The sequence below is a fragment of the Dermacentor albipictus genome, chromosome 7 (genome assembly GCF_038994185.2).
Source record: "Dermacentor albipictus isolate Rhodes 1998 colony chromosome 7, USDA_Dalb.pri_finalv2, whole genome shotgun sequence".
In the NCBI taxonomy this organism is placed as follows: domain Eukaryota; kingdom Metazoa; phylum Arthropoda; class Arachnida; order Ixodida; family Ixodidae; genus Dermacentor; species Dermacentor albipictus.
The window spans coordinates 97,114,984-97,133,569 of record NC_091827.1 but is presented as its reverse complement, the minus strand read 5'-3'; the positions used below and the strand labels follow the sequence as shown (position 1 = coordinate 97,133,569).

The 18,586-nt window shown below is 44.2% G+C and overlaps 1 protein-coding gene across 1 annotated transcript in view; it reads right to left on the bottom strand.

The window, feature by feature from the left end:
• LOC135897104 (luciferin 4-monooxygenase-like) overlaps positions 1–18,586 on the bottom strand; it is a 193,911-nt gene that overhangs the window by 30,374 nt on the left and 144,951 nt on the right. The window contains exon 5 of the mRNA XM_070521381.1: positions 12,861–13,032. Coding sequence (XP_070377482.1) covers positions 12,861–13,032 — 172 coding nt within the window. The remainder of the gene's footprint in view (positions 1–12,860; positions 13,033–18,586) is intronic.

Sequence of the window (18,586 nt, the reverse complement as noted above, 5' to 3'; positions counted from 1 at the left end):
TTTTTATCGCTACTTCGACTGTTCAGTTTTAGTTTTTCGCTGGAAGGGCAAGGGTCACGGATTATCCGCGTGGTCTTTGACGACCAGGCTCTTCCTGACCCTCACCAGTTTTCCTAACTATGCGCTTGGTCATGAAAATTATCGCCATTTTATTCTTACTGATCGCTTAGCTTTTGCAAACTTTGAAGTGGCAATACTAAAAATGAACCTAGGAAAAGGAAGGCACTTTATTTGGCTTTTTTTTGTGCAATGCCACTGGGTGTAATGCATGTTTTTTTAACTAAAGCAAATTTTGAAATATACCCTGTCGCAACCAGTACGTCTGTAGTCCTTCAGTTGGATTGCTCGAAGAGGCAAATTTTACTTGCACAGGAAATCAAATTGCCTATTAAACTAATAAACGAATTATGACTAATTAGATCTGTGACTAATTTGTTTAGGACACATACAACTCAACTTTATTCACTTTTTTATCACATGGTGAGTTCCGTGGTCAATGTAAGCACACAGTGGTTGATAGGTGGCCAGGCTGTGGTGGTACACTTTTAAACATTAAAAGCATAAATTATAGATTATTTTGCTTGCACACTAAAGCGGTACATTGTAAGTGCATTTGCTTGCTACCACCGCAAACATCATCACCATCATCATTATCATCATCATCAGTCTGGTTACGCCCACTGCAGGGCAAAGGCATCTTCCATACTTCTCCAACTACCCCGGTCATGTATTAATTGTGGCCATGTTGTCCCTGCAAACTTCTTAATATCATCCGCCCACCTAACTTTCTGTCGCCCCCTGCTACGCTTCCCTTCCCTTGAATGCACTCTGTAACCCTTAATGACCATCAGTTGTCTTCCCTCCTCATTACATGTCCTGCTCATGCCCATTTCTTTTTCTTGATTTGAACTAAGATATCATTAACTTTCGTTTGTTCTCTCACCCAATCTGCTCTTTTCTTATCCCTTAACGTTACACCTATCATTCTTATTTCCATAGCTCGCTGCGTCGTCCTCAATTTAAGTAGAACCATTTTCCTAAGCCTCCACGTTTCTGCCTCGTAGGTGAGTACTGGTAAGACACAGCTGTTATATACTTTTCTCTTGAGGGAAAATGGCAACCTGCTGTTCATGATCTGAGAACCCCTGCAAAACGCACCCCAGCCCATTCTTATTCTTCTGATTATTTCAGTCTCATGATCTCGATCCGCAGTCACTACCTGTCCTCAGTAGATGTATTCCCATACCACTTCCAGTGCCTCGCTACCTATCGTAAACTGCTGTTCTCTTCCGAGACTGTTAAACATTACTTTAGTTTTTTGCAGATAAATTTTTAGACCCACCCTTCGGCTTTGCCTCTCCAGGTCAGTGAGCGTGCATTGCAGTTGGTCGCCTGAGTTACTAAGCAAGGCCATATCATCAGCGATAATATATTGACATTATTCGAATTTTCAATACAAAGAAACGAACTTGTAGATGTGCAGCACATTCTAAAGCCGCGATAACGCTTTGTCATTATTTACAAAAGAAAGCAGGCAATTAAAGGACAGGCAATTAAAATGCACGATACACGTGTAGCGTCTTAATACGCAACGATAACAGATTAACATTATTTCTAAAACAAAGGAAGCGACTGATTGAAATGCAAGCACAGTTTACTGATAGTTGCCTAAACCTGTCGACAAGTTCCTCATATCTTTCATGGCTTTTCGCTTTGAGCTTATGTTATAGAAGTTGACACTGATGTTATTAAATAATATTGGCACCTAGCACTTATGAGTTTTTTAACACGACCGCGTTAAAAGCCCCGTGTCGCAGAAAATCCGGTGTCGGCGTCTGCCGTCGGCAGCGTTGTCCGTTAGAAACAAAAAAAAAACACCGCCAACCGAAACCACGCAGGTCCTCACCGTGGTGCAGAGGCATTACTGAACTAAGTGAATTTGTCAAAGTAATATCCCCCAGAATATTTGTAATGTCCGACTTTCACACAACCTGCAAATATGAGAGCGTCGGTCTGTAATATGGATATACGAGACGGACATAATTCTGTTGCGCGGAAACTTAAACACAAACCCCTTTTTCTTTGCTTACCGGGGGGTGAACCATTGCTGTGCCCTGCACTGCCGCCGGGATGGTCCCGCCATTGTTTTCTATCGGGCCCCATGTCGCAGAATATAAGGTGTCATCGTCAACGGGACCCGATAACGCTATCGCGTTCCACTCCTAAAGGTGAAGCTTAAGCGTCTTCCAAGTTTTTACCACAGGTCGCAAACACTCGTAGCTTAACATATATTCCCGTTTTTCATTGAGTAACCTTAAAAACCGGCACCTTATATTGATGACAAATGCAGTGCTTCTGCATCACTCTATAATTAAACATCTCATCGGGTTGTAGTTACCTTGCGCTTCATATATGTCTACAGTGGTTTCACCTATGCTGCATCATATGTTACGCTTATTACTATTATTTTAAGTATGTAGTTGATAACGTGTTTTTACAGCAAGGCTGTAAACTTATTACCCCCCCCCCCCTCCCGATACATTTGACGTGTCTGCGGTCAAAAATGTGGACCGATCCTGGAAGTCGTAGCGGGCCGACCCGCGGTGGAGGAGAAGCAGGCTTCAAGCACTCCGCCAATAATAATAATAATAATAATAATAATAATAATAATAATAATAATAATAATAATAATAATAATAATAATAATAATAATAATTATAATAATAATAATAATAATAATAATAATAATAATAATAATAATGATGATGATGATGATGATGATGATGATGATGATGACAGTAACAATAACAATGATAAATGAAATGAAATCAAAATGCACTGTTTCAAGCCGATGGGTATACGGCAATCGTTTGTGAACAGCACATGAACTCACGAGCAGGAGGCGTTATCATATATGCAAAGGACAATATGTATGTACAGCCATACACCCTTGACTAGCAAGAGGACAACGCCACCGACTTGGGGGGGGGGGTAAATCTGTGCCGTACATACGAGAGACGGAATTGCGATATCCACTGTGTATATATCTCTATAGGTGCATCCAAATGTGATGTAGAAAAGTTCGTGACCATGCACTTTTCATAGTTTAGCGGTGATGACACAACCCCTGCGATCATCGTCGGAGACTTCAGTGTGGACATTGCAAAATGAGACAAAAAATCCTTTACTAAGTTTGTGCTAGTAGAGTTTGGTTTGAAGTGCCACACCAATCGAAGTCACTCTACACAATATAACGTTCTTGTATAGATTTAACTTTGGCCAAGATTCGAAGTTTGTAGCCAAACCAATCCGTGTATATCACAGTGATCACAAAGCTATCGTCGCCACCATTACCCAATGGTACGGAATGGTAAAACTTTATTCTTGTCCTTCGGAACGCCCATTACCCAATGATGAAAATGAATACGTGTACCCTTGTCTAATCCTTTGTCATGTGCTAAAGCTTCGCTGGTCATCCACCTTCATAAAGCGGTACGGCTCCCCATTTTTTTTAGAAGTGCCCGACCGATTGATGCCATATGGTAGTAATGAGTCTGCGAATACCTTATACGTGATCAGTTTAAAGCTTTCTGCAATTTTAAAGATCGCCTGTTACACGAGAATTGTGCTACATGCCGCATGCGATATTTAAAAATTCCAGAAAAGTTATACATGATCACCCCTATACTGAGAGTTTCACATTGATGGGAGGTTACACAAATAAGCTGATACAGCACTCAGTCTTTTACAAGTGTGAAGAATATCACCGTACTATGTAAGGTGTTGGTCAAAAACTAAACCTAAGTATTTTACAGTAGTCGCAGGAGTTAAAGCTCAAGAAGCGCATGGCTTGAAAGAAGAACTATGGTGGAAAATTTGCCTGGTCAAAGTTATTATCCTGTAGGGATTCTTAAAACACAGTAACTTCGACTTTCGTAATTGACTTAAACGCATAAAACGGAAGGACGCAAGAATGGAACACCAGACAAGAAGCGCGAATTCTTACAAACTCTTCCGAATTTCAGTTCTTTTAAACGTAGTCCTTGATAAAAATAAATTTAGTTTAGTTGAAACAATTCCGGAAACGAACATGCATCAGTTTGACAACAGCTGAATCCCGCTTCCTGGTCGCGAGTGTCGAGTACGATCCACGTTCCGGCTGCGTACTGAAATAGCCTTGTTGCTAACAAGACAAAGAACCGACACACTTATGTTGAAGAATATAGTAGCTAGCGTATTTGTCTGAAGTACCTTATATTTTATTACCTTGAAATCACTGTAGATATCTTCTACCTCGACGCATTGCGTCCTGTCGTAAAAATAATTCACAAGGAACTTGTTGAATTGTTCCCAAAAGCCTGACACGGACTTTTTTAACATTAATTTGTGGTCAGTTGGGTCAAAAGCTCTTGTCATAACTAACAAGAGCTCTAAAACCACATGATTGTTCTAAGTTGAGCTAATGATGAAATCTGAAAATTCCTCCAGAAAAGAAATAGCGTTTTCGCTCTTTGTAAACAGAAATTGAAAAGAACTAGTTAGCGAGTATTTTTCAAAAATAATCGTACAGTTGATGCTACGTGTTTTTAAACGATGTGAGCAACTGCTGATACCACTTATATTGCCCTATAGTTCCCGCATTTACTTCGACTTTGGACTTTTGCAAGCTAGTCTCACGACCGGAATTTTCATTTTCTTTGGTATCACTGCGGTATGAATTACCTCATGCAGTATTTTTACGAGAACATTTTTCAGCTCACTAAAGATGCAGTAAAGGTTGCGAACATGAATTATATCATAGCCCGCCGGTTGTATCGCATTACTCTTGCTCTTATGTGTACGGAGGGTAGGCCGAGTTCCCGCATATACGTTTAGGTTCGTATGTCCTATCCTTATCTCTGTTTTCTTCCCTTAGCTTCACAGCAGCATTCAGAAAGGTGCCATTAAACTTATCTCGCACCGATTGTGTGCTCTGGTTTGGGAAACTTTTTCTTATCGTATGGTCGATGTGTGCGTGTTCTACCTGCAGTAAAACACGTTGTGGGCCAAGTTTCGGCGTAGCTTTCAAAAGATGAAGCGCCGACAGTGACGGCACACTAAGAAGGTACAAAGACAGTAAGGCGCTTACTACCAATTAGGTTTTCTGCTACTGATATGGTTTTCTTTGTGTTGCTTTCATTTATTGAGAATTGGAGTGGTTAAGTAGCGCCTTCTTGCTAACTCATTTTGTCAGTTACCCAATTTTTGAGAGACCAATATTAATATCCTGTTGCTGTCTTCAGGTTGTTTCCTGCAGGTGTGACATGATTTGTCGTTTGAGTGACTCCAGTCAAGTATTTCGCTCCTGGCCCACTTGTTAACACGATTTCACTGCCTTATTTTCACACCTCTTGGTTGATCGTTTATATATGTCTCGCATACTTCCTATAAACATGTACAAGCTTATGTGGTCAAATTGCAAAACTTCATTTTAGTTATATTTTAGTTAGTTCGAAGATATGTGTGTCGTCAATAATTTTCCTAGTGAGAGGGCTTCGAAACATCTTATTGTCATCCGCCATCACCACTAGTGCCGAGAAATAATAATCAGGCAAGTTGCATACAATTACACCAGATATGTGAAACTGCTTCGGCAAACGCGCAACAATATGATCTATGCATGATTTTCTAACCTTTGAGCCCAAGTGCTCCTCTTTAGTGTACTCGGTGATTACGTAATGCAAGCTATATTCAGCAAGTACGTTTGGGTAAGCAGTTACGTCTCTTCTGTGGATCCATTGCATCAATATTTATATCTTCAATTAGGACGAAGTATTTTTTTGTTGCAGTACTCGTTCAAATGTTGTTGAGGTTCACCTTATTTAGGTTTGGTGGCCTGTAAATTGCACATAAATTGTATATCATAAGAAGGACAACACCAAGGACAACATAGGGGAAATTAATTTGTGCTTAATAAATGAAATAAATAAACGATAATTTCATGGAAACGAAAGTGGATGAAAAAACAACTTGCCGCAGGTGGGGAACGTGCTGCGGTAGCTGCGGTAGCACAATTGGTAGAGCATCGCACGCCTAATGCGAAAGTTCTGGGATCGTTCCCAACCTGCGGCAGCCTACATATTCCTAATTACACATTGTACTCTTGAGTACTGACGCTGTTGCTTTAACCATCGTAAACGCAAAATAACGTTCAGCATCGTTTTCCTTCCTAGTGACCTCTGGCCTGGATCTAAAGCTTTTACCGTTAGGTTCCCGTGCACGGAAAGCTCACATTTATTGGTTCCTACATTTACCCTGGTTGCTTATTTCGTGCTAAAACCAGTTTACTGCGCTTCGATATCTGGCGTTACTTAACTTAGGGTGAAGGGACATGTTTGCGAGTGGAGATGTATGCCCTAACGCTAGGTTTCAGTCGTGACCCATGCGAGACACGACCCCATCGAAACGGGAGCCTGATTCTGCTGCGACTGACGACGGTACTACCGCTGAGTCGTTTAACATCACTGCCTGAATCGTTACATAATATTCGGCTCGTTAACGTACAGGCGGATACAAGCTAAGGAACTAGATCCTGCAATACATATCGGCAGTCAGGACCCTCCGATGCTGTTTCGGAAATGAACATACAGTTGCAACTAAGCATCAGTTTTTGTCGTGTTCCAATGCTTGTCTTCCTTTCTTGCGTTGTTCGTTGACATGAAGGAAATGACATACAACAGTGGGTTTGAGAAACGCCGCGCACTCGCAGCAGGCCATCTCTATGCATACACTATCACGAAAGAAATACAGTGAGTGTTATCGGAACGCGTGTTTTTTTATTTTTTATGCTGTACCCGTGGCCATGGGTGACTGAGTAGCTTTGTATTTTTTTTCGTGTCCGCGGCACCTTCTTTCGTCCCCAAAGCCGAATAACCCTCTGGTAAATTGAATTGAAAGTGCTGAATTCGATATATTAAATGGTTGCATGCATGGTGTGCGACTAATTGCAGACTTTCCTGTGGTCTTGTGCCTTATGTGCTACTGTTCTGACCAAGCAAAGCCTGTACCTAGCACATCTCATGGGGTCCTTCTGCCACTACCTGTGGCTCAAGGTGCGTTCACAGCTCGCGTTCGGCGAATTCGTTCGCGTCATGTCTGTGTTCTTGTCTCATGTGCCACTTTTCTGCCCCAGCATATTCTGCACCACGAACGTCTAGGCCCTAATTGCAAGGGCACCCATCTACACCAAATGAAAGGGGCAAGAGCCGAACTCACGAAGGTTTTACTCCACGAACGAAGAAGGGGATTTGAAGTATTTGGGTGAGATATCATGTCTGGTAATCGGTTAAGGGGAGGCAAGGAATACACGTTTTTACAGAAAACGGAGATTCGACTGGCCTTACTGAAAAGTAAAATCAGGTTTGCCGAGTGGCCGTGGTGGCAACCCGGTCGGGCAGCTGCCTCGCTTCCAAAAAAGAGCAGGGCACAACCCCCCCGATGGGGAGGCAGGACGAGGTAAAGTGGATTTCCGGAGCAAGGAGCAATCACGCCCAGGACAAGGCGAGAGGTGGCCTCTACGAAGGCTACCCTCCTAGAATGCCGGAGGCTTAGGTGTGAATGGCGGAAGGAATGAAGAGTTATTGTTCAAGAGAGGCTGATTTCACGCAGTTGCACGACACTGTCTTTTCTTCGCCGCGAGCGTCAATATTCAAGGCTTTCTCTGAATGTGAAACCACACGAAAAGGGCTTTCATAGGAAGGAGTCAATGGTGGCTTGATAGAGTCGCGCCACATGAAGACGTGCGTCTTTGTGTCGATTGCTGGAAAACTGAACACAGGCTGCCCACGGGCGATACGTGGGGGTAAAGGTTGAAGCTCGTCGAGCCAGCAATGACGCTTCTCTAAGTCCTTCGCGGCCACTCGCGGAGTGCCTTTCTGGGTGCGAGAAAACTGGCTTGGAACGCGCATTCCTGACCCATAGAGAATCTCGGCTGCACTGGCTCCAAGGTCATCCTCGATTGTTGTTCGCAGCCCCAGCTGTACTATGGCTAGCCTTGCCACCTAGTGCTCCGCCGAGCATGGTGGTCAATGGCGCTTTCAGTTGTCAGTGAAGACACTGTGGAGATGTCGTTGATCTGTGAGTGGTAAGCCGTGCCGTTATGAAGGCGCGTGCCAAGCACTCTCGTTAGGGCAGAAAAATTGAGCTTTGGAATTGCAGGCTTCGATAAGTAGTTATGCGCAAAGGGCAACCGTACCGCGACACCCACGAAGCAACAAATGCTTCTGCCACGGTTTCGACCAGGATGTCTTGTAGCGGAACCACCTCAGGCCACCTTGAGTACCGGTCGACACACGTGAGGAGGTACCTGAAACCTTGGCAGCGAATAATAGGACCCACCACGTCCAAACGCACGTGATCGTAACATCTCTCTGATGGGCAAAACTACCACACCGCTGAACGCGTGTACCGGGTCACTTTCACGGCTTAACAGGCCTGGCAGCTTCTTGCTCAACTTCGAGCATTTTTATTGAGCCATGGCCGCAAGATGCGGTCTCTGATAAGCGTCTCGGTCCCTCTGATGCGGGGATGGCTTATCTCGCGCAGTGAATCGAATATTGGCCGCTGCAATCGATGTGGCACGAACGGGCGAGGAGCTGCTTGTGATGTGTCGCAGCTGACCAATGTTGTTGGCTAGGGAAGTGGAAACTCTGCAAGCTGCAGCCACGAGCCCTTTTCCCGCAATTGGCGCAGCTCGAAGTCGTGTTGCCGGGTGGAGGATAGTGCTAGGAAATCTACAGGGCCAGTAGGCGCAGCACCAATGCGTGACAGAGCAACAGCTGATTTCTGGTCCCATATATATGACGAATGTCAGAACAAAATTCGCAGGTAAAGGAAAGTTGCCGAAGCTCAAATTCTGAGTACGAAGAACTTTAGTTCTTCAAAACGAAGGTTAATGGTTTTCGGTCGGTCAGAATATAAAAGCTACAGCCTTGAAGAAAAAAACGAAAATGCTTGACAGTACAATAGCTGGCCAACATCTCCCTCCCGGAGGTGCTGCAGCGAGCCCCTGTAGGTTTGAGGCGCTTGGAAAAAAAACGAGCGGCCTCCAGTCTGTGCCATAGTGCTGCCGCAGAACTGCGCCCACTGGCGTTGTCGACGCGTCTGTCAAAAGGCGAGTTGGCACGTCGGGCAACGAATGAATCAGCAAACACTGCAGTCGCCAACCACGATTTGGCTTTCTGGATGGAGTGTTCGTGCTCCGAAGACCAGTGGAAGGTAGGCATTCTCTGGAGTTGAGACGCAGCAGGTGGTTAAGCTGCTGAATAACTTGCTCAAAAATGGCATAAATTGTCTGCGAAAGTTTGTGAGCCCCAGAAACTCCCGCAACCTTGAGAAGGAGGTTGGAGGGGCTAAGTCCTTAATTTGCCATACCCGTGATTCCAGTGGCTTGATGCCTTTCGGTGAAATGCGATGGCTGATAAAATACAGAGATTCAACCCCGAAAATGCATTTTTAGGGCTTTAGGACCAGGCCGTTTTCACCTAGCCGCTGAAAGAGAAGGCGAACGTGCTCCTTGCGATTTTGGTCTGTGCGATTTGCAACGAGAATTTCGTCAAGGTAAACGAAAATGAAAGGGAGTCCGCGCGTAATCTCGTCCACGAAATTGAAAATTTTTCGCCGCATTCTTCAAACCGTAAGTCATATTGGCAAATTCAAATAGGCTAAATGGGGTAGTGTTGCTGTCTTCGGAGTATCACTGGGTTCCACATTAATTTGGTGATACGCGCTCAACAGATCGATAAGGCTGTATATTTTGGTTCCTGCGAGACGGGCGCCGAAGTCATGCACGTGGCGCAGGGGATTTTGGCCCGGACCAGTGAAGGCGTTCAAATATCGGTAATGACCACAAGGCCAGCAGTCGCCACTGTCCAGCTATGGAACCAGACGGAGAGGTGAAGACCAGTTGCTGGAAGAAGGACGTACTCATGGTGGGCGAATTCCAACCTCAGTCCAGCGAGCGTCCGTGGCCGGGTGGCCGGCGACAGGTGGGCCGGTGTTGGACCACGAGGAAAAGACGGCTTGCGCGAGGACTAATGTCGTATTTCACCGTTAGTGAATGGCTGGTATGTTTAATTTTGTCCACGAACAGGGATGGTGCAGCAACTTGCCTGTTTGCGAAAGTGACGGTGGTACCAGGACAACTGCCGCGGCGACCCACTACGCGTGCTGCGACACTCTGAAGCCGAATGGTTGCGCCAAAGTTCGTCGCCGGTGTTGCCACCCATCGTCAGCTTCTCCAGCGCACTAGTAAGGCGGTTGACTGCTTTCTCTAAGCGCGACAGTCAGACTCTCGGAAGAGCGATAGGTAGCTGTGCCAAAGACGAGGATTTGCATATGCGGTCAGCGAGTGCAGCTTGTCGATTCAGACTCGCCTCGTCGGAACCCGCCTGAACTATGCGTGCGGACTGCGTGAGGCTTAGCGAGAACAGCTCGGGCAAAATTGGAAACTGGCTCTCGTTTACGGAGTGCTCACCCAGTAACTGACGCAAGCGGTGCAGGAGTTGTGACGGTCATTGGTCGCCGAATTCCTCGGAGAGGAGCTGTTGGAGTCTACTCGGTTGCAATGACTCGAGGCACTGCCGGACCATCTGTTTCAGGTCAATCTATGCGGTGGCTGAAGGCGTACCCGCTAGCAAGTCTTCTATGGCATCGACGATGTTGGAGGGTAGCGCGGCGGCGATGCACAAGTGATTTGCCTTGTGTGGAGTGATGCGCCTGAGCTGAAAACGGGCCTCCACTTGCGTACAACAAACTCGGGGATGCTTGGACCCGAATCTGGGACGCTCAAGCTCTGTGACGATGACAGGAAGCGTATTCGTGGCGTCGTCCCTCTCAGAAAGAGTAGGAGCAGCGCTGTCCATGGCGCAGTGTTCGAAAAAAGGTAAATGTCCTGGGTCAACATTTCATGGGAGTTTAGCGGAGGCAAGCAACACACGTTTTGACTGCTTGAGAATGGAGAGTCGAATGGTTTTATTCAAGAGTAAAACAAGGTATGTGGAGTGGCTGTGTTAGAATCCCAGTCGGGCAGCCACCTCGCTTCAAAGAAAGAGCAGGGATAACGACCACCACGGCGAGGCAGGGTGAGGTAAACTGGATTTCCGGAGCAAGCGGCAATGACCCCCACGGCGAGGTGACGGACGGTAGCAACAATCAAGTCTAGGGTGGATTGTATCAAGGCTGAAAAGAGCCCTCAGACATAATTCTACCAGCACGGATATTAGCCGAGTCATCCAGGTGCCTAGACAAATACTTTCTACAAATTCTACAAATGCACCTGCAACCTCTTAACAAGCTGACGACTCTCGCCAGAAGACTTCCGTCAGTTTTCCCTCAACCACTATTTTTCTAGCCCCAGAGCATACAGGCGCCTGGTAAAAACACTGAGCCGTCCAACAGTACGAACATTAAGAAGCTGGTTATCGGCAAGGTAACTCAAACCAAGGTTTATGCCAGAGATCCTAGATTTTGTAAAGAAAAATGTAATGTGATGGACAGCACGTGTCCTCATCTGTGATAAAATTTCTCTAAAAGGAAACCTGTAATATCACCCTAAGAATGACGTTGAGGTTACGTTGACAGTGGCACTGAAATGGCTGGTCGTGTATCATAGCAAGCGTTCTTGTTTTTCGTGTCAGGCATAGCGAAGCGCTGGCTCCAGCCTGTAGCTTTACTTACAGATAAAGGCACAGTTCCTTCTGAACTCTTTCTGAGTTTATTGAGAGAACGTGTAAGCAAGCTGAAGGATGCAGTCTCTATGTAAATGCATTGATCTGCGATCAAGCTAGGAACAATTGTGCAGTTGGCACAGCACTTGGAATAAGTCCCACAGTATCCATTCTTTTTAAATTTGGGGGGCGAAAATATGCTGTGCGCTTGATCCACCAAAGATGTTGAAATCTACTAGGAAGAACTAGCGGAAATATGAACTTCCCATGGGCAAGGATGTTGTTTCATGAAAACACATATTCAAAATATACGTGTGAACCCATCACCTAAAACTGTAATATCTACCAAAAATGTCTGACTGGCAGTTCTACGGAACTTCTTTCCGCAACATGACGGTACAATTTGCCTCGCAAGTAATAAGTAACAGTGTGTATTTGGCAATTGACACTTTCATTGCTTTAACGTTTTACCTCCTGCTGTCGCACATAGAGGAAGCTTTGTAGAATGAATAGACAACCTGTTCGTTGCCTTCAACAGCTAAAGCCGAGTATACGCAGGGAAGTGCCTTGATATTCCTACAGATAATTTCGTCAGTTACCACTCTTGTTCATGCGACGTGTCTCGGAAATTTACAATTTCTTTTCGTACGAAATATGTTTTGTTCATTAATAGGATATCTCTACAGAACGCCCCTCGAAAATTTCCATCCAATGATTGGGCAGCTTTCATAAACACTATATAATTTAGCAGGCACATAGGAAAACAGACTTCTAGAAAGTTCAGTGCTACACATGAAGCTGGAATATTTCACCATCAGTAAGAATCAAGGAAAAAAACACTAATAAAGCACATCAAGAATATTTAGAAAGGTATAGATTAGCAATCATCCTTCTTTTGAAATAAAAGAAAAATAAGAGCCCTGTTGCACACACATGCAACTTTGCAAATGGTAAATTGGGCTCTTGGATGATTTTGTGTTCAGTGAAAAATCTTCGTACCGAGCGCAATACTGCGAGTACAAGGAAAGGTACTGTGTCAGTGGTTAATCGTCAACTAGCGCCAAGTGTACTGATTTCGCAGCTGCGTTTTCCATGGTAGGCTGTTGCTCGTTTTACGTTATACAAACATGCGAAATGTCCCACGGTTGTACATACCTTATATTTTGCAATGGCTGGCAGAATTACATCGGCCGCTGCCGAGGGAGGCAAAACAATCTTGCAACCATGTCCGAGAGCGCAAAAGCTGAACCAGAATCCACCGATCACAATAACCGATGGTGCGCAGAGAAATACGTCGGATTCTTCAAATAACGGAGGTCTGGCATGCCTGGAAGAATGAAGCAATAGCATGTCCTCGAAGCTGTCTAATCAATTTATCCGTTAGCTGCGTTTTTCCAACATAAAAATATGACGCGATTGTTTAGCGGCTACGGCGCCAGCCCGGAACTCGGACATCTGGTTAGAGCGACTACCTTGCAATGAGGGCGAAATACAAAACCATTTCGTGAGGAAAGCATTGGCTGGACTACTGGAATTTTTAAAATATGCCAGAGTGCTCCACTACAACGCCTGTTAACATTCCTCCATTGGAATAAAAATTTGTGCACCCTGCTCTGCTATAGAAGCTCAGGAACCCGAGCTAGTTGAAAATAATCCACAGCCATCGACTGTGGTGTGGTTGAGAACCTACTGGGAAGTTTTGCGACTTAAACCATGCAATTTGATTCTCGGCTTTCAAACTAATCAAGTTGTTTCATGTATGGCTTTACAGACAGCACATCACTCTTCAAATGCTTCAAGTAGGCAACCAGAACAGTCTGTACATCACGTGAACTCCATATGAGGAAGCAACGGTGGTATTTACTTACGGAGGGCATACGTCGCTGTTAACTTCAAAAAAAATATATGAATTCTACGTGTTACGTGGCAAAACGTAGGTACAGTTATGAGGCACGCAGTAGGTGGTAGACGTCGGAATAAGTTTGAATATACCTTTATATTATTTTCTCTTCGGATAAAAGTAAACAGATGAGTGGCATCGGTTTGCTTTGAACGGCTACCACTTCTTCCTTTTTCAATAATGTATAGGACAAAAAACTTTTAAACAAGGGGAAATTTTTACTATACTTACCAACACCGAAATAAAACAGAACATTTACCAGATGAAGAGTAAAAGGTTTCTTTAACGTGCGCCTCAACCTAAATACACGAGCGTTTTCGCGTTTCCCCCAGATAAATATGTGGGTGGCGCGGCCGGGATTCGATCCCCAAGCTCGAGCTTAGCATTATAGCCATTAAGCTATACCAGCCGATGCTAACTGCATCGAGGGAATAAACCTTATGATTGTTTTCACAAAACGCACGTTTATTTTATTCCTTGCCAAACCCATCGTAATGGCTCTTTGCGAGGCTGGTGCTGCAGTTTCAATAGATAAGTTGGTAGGTTGTCGCTCGCAAATGTAGCACTAGATTACGGTGGCAAAATTATTCTAATAAAGGTAATTGTTTCATCTAGAAAGCAGCAGTTGAATTAGACATATAAACTGAAACTTTTTATTTTCACTCTGATTCGACAAAGGCGTACATTTCGGATGACCTCTGCAGGTTCACGGCAAGCTAAGGCGGAACTCAAGGCATGGAAGACTTCTGTTTCTCACGAATTTCGGATGAATAAATGCCGCAGGGAGTTTTCTGGTGAACCAAGGGGTGGGAATGCAGATAAAGTCATGTATAGTCGACTCTTAATTGTCGTCACCACGTTACTAAAATTACCAAAGGGAGTGCGACAGATTAAAATTGTTTTACGAGCGCCTATAAGGAAAACAATTTTCCGCTTAACCTGCACCCAGTGCGCTTTCGCGCTTGAAAGATTAGTCGTCTCTATTTTGCCGGCGAAAAGTTTCTCATTATACTAAGCACAAATAACGCAGAATTTTCTCTGCTGTCATCCGATCTCTTTTTGTGTGTGTGAATGCATTTATAAGGTTTGAGCCCCACTGCCTTGCCGGTTTAGTTGTCACCAGCATGGATAGGCTAATGTGAAAGATTTTGGCAGATTCCTTACTTCAATTTGTGAAAATGGGTATGTCCTTCATGCTCGCTGTATTTTCCTGGATGTCACACAAGGAAACATCCTCTGTGTTTCCTACATGTTGAAATTTGGCCACTCCTTTTGTTCTCTGCATATGTCCATCCTTATGTATCTTTTATGTTACCGTACATTATGTATCTTACACTTTGAAATTTGGCCGTTGCTTTTACATTTCCTTCATGCCCCGTCCGGTATGCATCTTAGATGCTGAAATTTGGCCACTTTGATATTTCCTTCATGCGTGCCACCTTCATGCGCCCTTTATGTAGCCCTGTTGAGGAACCGCTGTTTCCTGTTTAAACATGCACAGATGTGTCCGTTTTATATTCATGCACATTTTGTGAGTTTTAAAGTTATGCACAAATTTTTTTTCAATATTACTGTTTTCCGCAATATGTAGCACACTGAGTGCAACTCTGCTTGAGCAAAGAAATTCACGCAAGATTGTTCTACAATAACAATTTCGACGTAGTAGTTCTGCGGGAACCCGCAAGGTGGGGAGAAGTAATGAATAACATTTTCAGTATAATAAACACTTTCAGTATCATTTTCACCGTCCTCACTGCAGTGTTTTAATTGTTCTCGGTATGTTTTTCTCCCAAATATACTTTGCTAAAGTTTCTCTAAAACTGCAAGTACTTTATGGGACTATCTGCACGTTACTTCGATATGCCACGCCTGCTTATAGCAGACCTCTGGAATATGGTGCTTCGATTAGAGCTCATAGGGCACCTGAAAAACAAAGCATACGAAGGCCAAACTTTTTCGCTTCTGCATCAAATTTCATATAGGCAAGAACAGTTTGCCTGCATGCAGACAGATAAGAAAAGTGCAGAAGTCAAAGCATAGTTCCAGCTAGCTGTTGTTTGAAACAAACTATGCTGCTGCTATCTGCCCATCAAGTCATGTACGAAACTGCTATTACATTTCCTCAGTAGTCTGAGTGATACTCCGCCCGCGTTATTACCTGTAACAGTCTCACGTGAACAGTGGGTGACAAGAGTCGCAAACATCGAGTGCAAAGCATCGCTTCAAAATAGCACACGTTATCTTATTACGCAGTGCTACAACCCGCGGTTTTCAGCTACGATCGTAAGAGCTGACATGATGTTCTGCAGATGCAAATAATAAATCCAGCGTCTGATTTATATGTTTTCAAGAAAAGAGAAACTTGGCTGTTGTAATATCGGCTTAGATTTGCCGTGCAACATGGAATACAACTACGCAAGTATATCCAAGAACACAAACAATGCAGACAGTTTCTCGTGAATTGGGACTTCAAACTAAACTGTATCTATAGAAAAACATCATCACACAAGCGAATATCTGCTCACTTGTCAAACACAGCATTCGCGTGCTTACTCGCACAATCAACGACACATCGACATACATTACACACGTGACCTGCTGAAATGCATATATACAGAAGAATTTCTTGCAAAGAAACTACCGAACAAACAGTAACGTTCAGCATTTACATAAATGTTTGCCCATTCAGTCCCAGCAATCAGTGGTGGTAGCGCATGCTTCACAGCAGAAAGCAAGTAAGCGATAAGAACTCTCGTGAAACTGTTTATTAAGTGTGCAGAGCAATATTAAATACTTATGCTCTGAAAGCGCACTATTCTCTTTGCACAAAGCTTATTAGACGAAGTACAAGCCACAAGAATACGCGCAAAAGCGAGACTTGCTTACGTTTAAACATGTGAAGTCATCAAACGCTCGTTTGTCGTGCAGGCACCGCGGCACTAGCGCTGTTTGCGACGCAAACACTGTCGAATCGCCAATGAACTCCAGCACACGAAGGCACAACTTTCAACAAATCCTTCCACACACCATGACTCAAAGCCGCAGTGCCGCGTTTTTCACAAGAGAAAGCGGACAGGCGAGAACAAAGGCAGCTCGGATGGGCGCTGTAGTACACACAAGAAACTGGCGTATAAGATGAAACATACGGCGAAGTACCTCTCGATGAGTCGAGAGGTTTTCTGATGGTTATAGCACACGATAGGGAGCACATTTTATCTAGGCACTTCCAAAATATGATGAAATTATCGTCTTCCTGCAACGAGCACTCCTGCCCACACAACGTGGTGCAGCGGACCAGCTCAGTATACCATCCAGTAATTTTACCAGGCATACATGGATCGATGCTATGAGCGTCCAATTTGGAACGGGGCGGCGCGTTGCCCCACCAAGCTCTTATTATATTGCCCAATGTTCTACCTATGTTAAAAAGACAACTAAAAGCAATAAAGAAAGCTCACGATGAATTCCCATAAGCAAACTTTCTTAACCTCTGTTGTGAACTTTGTTATTGCACGCCTCCATTGTTTGTCGTTTAACTACTTTCCAGCTACCAATCTGCTAATCGCCGCCTACTAATACCAACTACGGACATGTTTACTTTCTCCTTGATCTCGCTGAACCCAAGGGCTTTAACGAGGCCTGAGATGCCTAAATCGACCACTGGGCAAATATCTTTACATTCTAATAAAACATGCTTCATCGTTTCCGTAGCTTTACCACAGCAAGCACAAGCTTCTTCTTCCTTCTTATATCTCGCTTTATAAGTGCGTGTTATACGGCATCCAGATGCCCGTTCGAAAACTAATGAGCTTCCCTTTGAGTTATCAGAAATTGTTTTTTCCTGATTTCCTGTTTTGCTCTTCAGTAGTTAATCATAGCAGGTTTGTTTCCCATTGCCACCGCCCATGAAATTATCTGAGCCTCTATGACTTTCCGCTTGACGTTCTTTGTTGACATGTTGCTCACCATACCGGTCGCATACTTGCTGCTAAGCTTCCTAGTTCTTTTCCTCCACTGTGAATCAATGTTTTTCCTGTATAAATAACTGAAAACTCTTCCAGCCCATTTACTTTTTTCCATATTCCTCAGTCGCTCTTCATAATTAATTTTACTGTGAGCTTCTCTCACTTCAAACCTTGTCAAACCCATATAACCCTTCACAGCTTCATTTGTTTTCTTCCCGTGAGCGCCCGATGCGAGACTTCCAACTGACCTTTGGCTGTCGTAGACTCCTGATTCTACCCCTGATTTCTAGCAAACTAACCGCATTCACAAATGTAAGTCCTGGAATCATTACACCTTTGCACATACCCAGGAGCACCTCGTACCCATTTTATCGCCGTAGCACTCTTGAATGTAGTCTGAATGTTGGCTTCTGGAGGCTGCAGTTTGCAAAGGCACGGCCGTCGGGATTCAGTTTTGTTACATAAAGGTAAGCGTAGCTGGACTGAAGTCCGGTATTTAATGAACATTTATTAGGTTCGAAGTGCCTGGGTGTGCTGTCATCTCTGTAAAGTATATATAGGAATTCCAGGCAAAGTATGCACAAACTTTTGCTGGCGGACACGAGCCAATCGGCACGCAGCCTGTGCAGCTCCGTCTGCTTGCAACGGCGGGCCGCCTATACGGGCAGCTACAAGACCCGCCGAGCAGAAATTTGTAATCCCCGCACATGTACACGTTGGTTATGTGAGAAAATGTTCCAAAAGCCAGGGGAACTCATGCTTCAAAGTGTTGTTTTCACTGGCTTTACTCAACAACAAAGTATGACGTCTATGTTTTTGGCGAAACGTCTATGTTTTTGTTATACTTTGTTGTTGAGTAAAGCCAGTGAAAACAACACTTTGAAACGTTGGTTATGGCGCCAAGTGTCATCTTTTAAAATATGTGACCTCATATTGAATCGGTGGAGCAATACTTCCTCGTAGCGTAAGGAATAAAGATGACAAAACGTGGTGATGGCTCGTTGGGTACGGCAGCT